The 3,328-nt window shown below is 48.5% G+C and overlaps 1 protein-coding gene across 1 annotated transcript; it reads left to right on the forward strand.

The window, feature by feature from the left end:
- The first annotated feature begins 732 nt into the window (after positions 1–732).
- On the forward strand, positions 733–1,652 carry LOC119338999 (protein DMP6-like). The gene has a single exon (XM_037611217.1). The coding sequence runs from the start codon at positions 814–816 to the stop codon at positions 1,477–1,479; it is 666 nt and encodes a 221-aa protein (XP_037467114.1). The 5' UTR covers positions 733–813; the 3' UTR covers positions 1,480–1,652.
- Positions 1,653–3,328: the final 1,676 nt, after the last annotated feature.

Here is a 3,328-nt window from a genome sequence, read left to right on the forward strand (position 1 = left end):
CGCCGAAGCGCTCGCGGCAGCGTAATTTTTTTTTTTACGGACGCCCTTATACTCGTTTCGCTTGGCGTCCGGTTGCTAGAGATGCTTTTACCCGAGATCGTATAGACATCGTGTCCTTGTGGCGCGGTAGTGGGCCGCACACATGCAGCTGGCACGACACGGACGCACGTCTACCCGCTCAAAGTCTTTGCCTAAATCCAATAGTAATACGCATCGTGCCAAAGCCTTTCACGCACACAAAAACGCACTGGACGCCATGCACGGTACGGATAATGATTCTCCATCTACCTAGTACCGTATTTGCTTAATAGCCAACGTGCACAGTAATGTCTATCTACTATAGGTGTATAACTAAGCGTGTTGGCGTAATCGCGTTGCCCCTTGCGTTACTCAACTGCGCGCGCGGCTGTGCTAGTGTTACGTGGCCACTGGCTGGGAGTGCAGCCGGAAGCAACCCAAGGCAATTAGGCTTTGACTTGAAGCGGCAAAGGGTCGGGTCGCGTCCCGCGTTTCGGTCCACCTCTCTTGCAAGCAACGGCCAAAACCTCCACCGATTTGTGTCGGTTTCAATCAAGGTTCCTGTTTCTTGCAAGCCAAGCGCAAGCGCCCGCCGGCCAGCCGCAAACGCCCCGGCAAGCTCCACCCATGTCGTCACGCCGCGCGCGGCATTCCCTGAAACCCCCTTTAAATCCCTTCCCCGTTGCACCGGCTGTCACAGATCATTCGCGTTCCCCTGCCTCTCCTTCCGGTTTATTCATCATAGGCAAGATTCTTTCTTCCAGAGCGTAGATTGTAGCGAGTCCGGCAGCGGCAATGGCGGCGGCGCAGAACGAGGTGGTGGCGCGGCAGGGGCGCGAGGACGAGGTCCACGGCGTCGACGAGGAGCGGCCACTCCTGGCGAGGCCGCCGGCCGTCCGCGACGACCCAGGCGACGGGCTGAGCCCGATGCAGAGGGCCATCAGCCAGACGTACCAGAGCACGGCGCACCTGGCCACGCTGCTGCCCACGGGCACCGTCATGGCGTTCCAGCTGCTGTCCCCGATCGTCACGGACCAGGGCCACTGCGTGCGCGCCAACCGCGCCATGGCCGGCGCGCTCGTCGCGCTCTGCGGCCTCTCCTGCTTCGCGCTCAGCTTCACCGACAGCTTCCGGGACGCCAAGGGCGCCGTGCGCTACGGCTTCGCCACGCGCCGCGGGCTCTGGGTCATCGACGGCGGCGCGCCGCTCGACCCGCAGGCCGCAGCAGCCTACAGGCTGCGCTTCCTCGACCTCGTGCACGCCGTCGTCACCGTCATGGTCTTCGTGGCCGTCGCGCTCTTCGACCACAACGTCGTGTCCTGCTTCTACCCCGTGCCGTCCGAGGATGCCGTGCAGGTGCTCACCGTGCTGCCCATCGCCATCGGGGTGGTCGGGAGCATGCTCTTCGTCACCTTCCCGACCACACGCCACGGCATCGGCTTCCCGCTCTCGCAGCATTGATTCCCGAATGCTGCCCTTCCTACTATTCGACGATTAATTCTTCTTCTCTCTTGTATAAAACATGGCAACCTCTCGGCCGTGCGCCAAGGGCGAGAGGGAGTACAAGTGCCAGGCGGTAAAGAGTAAATATACGATGCTTTTTTAAAAAAATGTCCCTCATATTTTGCCTCAGGTTCGGTCTGAAAGACCCCCATCCCAAATTGACTCGTTCGATCTGAAAAACTCCCATGCGGAACGTTCCCTACTGGCTCATCTGGCACATAAAGCAGTCAGCCCAAAATACAGAAGAAGAAAAAAATGTCAGGCACAGCCCATTGCATACTGTTACGCTCAAAAGAAGCCCCAAATCAAACAAAAAACAAATGAGAAAAAAACAAGAGGACCTTGCAAAACAGAATTATTGCCATGATATATAAATGAAAATTGCTGGCCACACCGAACCTCCCACCTCTACCTTGTTTGATCCACGAAAACATACTGCAAAATATGTCATTTGTGATCTAAAAACACAAATGTCCATGACAAAACTAGATGATTTGCGCAAGAAATAATTATTTTTTGCCATTATCACACTGCTTTGCCATTGCAATAAAATTTCAGAAAAAATGGCATGACAAAACAAACTACTTACCATGGCATGTTGCTATCCTCGGTAAATGTCCATGGACAAAAAATGTTCATGGACTATAGCATTTCTTTACTGAACACAAAATGTCGAAGGTGAAAAGTACATGGTTTTTGCATATAAAAAGCAAAAAAAGTATGATGCAAGTAGTTTGCCATGGCAAACAAAAAATTCAGAAAAATGCCATGGCAAACATGTGATAATTAACATGGCATAATTTGATATTATGAGATAGATTTTTTTGCCATTATCAATTGTTAAATTTACCATGGTTAAACCTAAAAAAAATACAGTGATAAATAAACTAACTTGCCATGGCGAGTTACCAAATTTTCCATGATCGATACACTAAATTTGCCATCATCCGTTAACTAAATTAGCCATGGTATATGTATTTGCCATGGTGTAGTTAAAAACTAATTTTTCCATGGCAAGACTAGTTGTTCTTTGCCATGCTATGAAACTAGAATTGCCATGGCAATAAAACTAAAATTTGTCATGTATGCTAAAGTAAATTTGCCATGGGGATGAAGGTAAATTTGCCACTGCAAATTAAAAAATTTAAAAATTCCATGGTAGGAAAATATAAGTTTTGCCATAGGGATAAATGTAAAATTCCCATGGCAGAAATTAGAAAAATAAACTTTGCGAGGGAAAGAAAATTAAAATTTTCCATGGCAATTAAGGTTAATTTACAATGCTAAAAATTTAAAACATAGTCATGTTGTCACAAGGTAAAAATGTTATGATAAATTTTCATACATTTGTCGTGTGACTATTCCCAAGAAAACGTGTTCAGGTTTTTCTATGCTGTATGAGACACACTTTTTTGAAAAAATTGTCGTATGATTGAGGGAGTCCTGGATAGGGGGGTCCTCGGACTGCCGGCCTATCTCTCATGAGCCGGACTAGTGGACGACTCCAGATTCTATTAAGGAAGCGCGAGCTTCAGGTGACTCTATGTTCCGAAAGGAAAGCTCCAAAAACTTGGCGTACACTTCCAGGCAAGATAGATGGCACACACATTTTTATCCCCTGATGGCAATCGACTATGTGTAACCCTAGGTACCCATGGTGTCTATATAAACCAGAGGGCTTAGTCCGTTGAGGCCAAAACCATCCAACTATTCATCTAGGGTTTAGTTCATCCGATATCGAGGAAGATCAACTCTGTAACCATCATACACACATCAATATAATCAAGCAGAACGTAGGGCTTTACCT

Source organism: Triticum dicoccoides, chromosome 1A (genome assembly GCF_002162155.2).
Source record: "Triticum dicoccoides isolate Atlit2015 ecotype Zavitan chromosome 1A, WEW_v2.0, whole genome shotgun sequence".
In the NCBI taxonomy this organism is placed as follows: Eukaryota; Viridiplantae; Streptophyta; class Magnoliopsida; order Poales; family Poaceae; genus Triticum; species Triticum dicoccoides.

Bases quoted from the DNA above. Each gene is read 5' to 3' on its own strand.
- LOC119338999 (XM_037611217.1), top strand. From the start codon at position 814: ATGGCGGCGGCGCAGAACGAGGTGGTGGCGCGGCAGGGGCGCGAGGAC.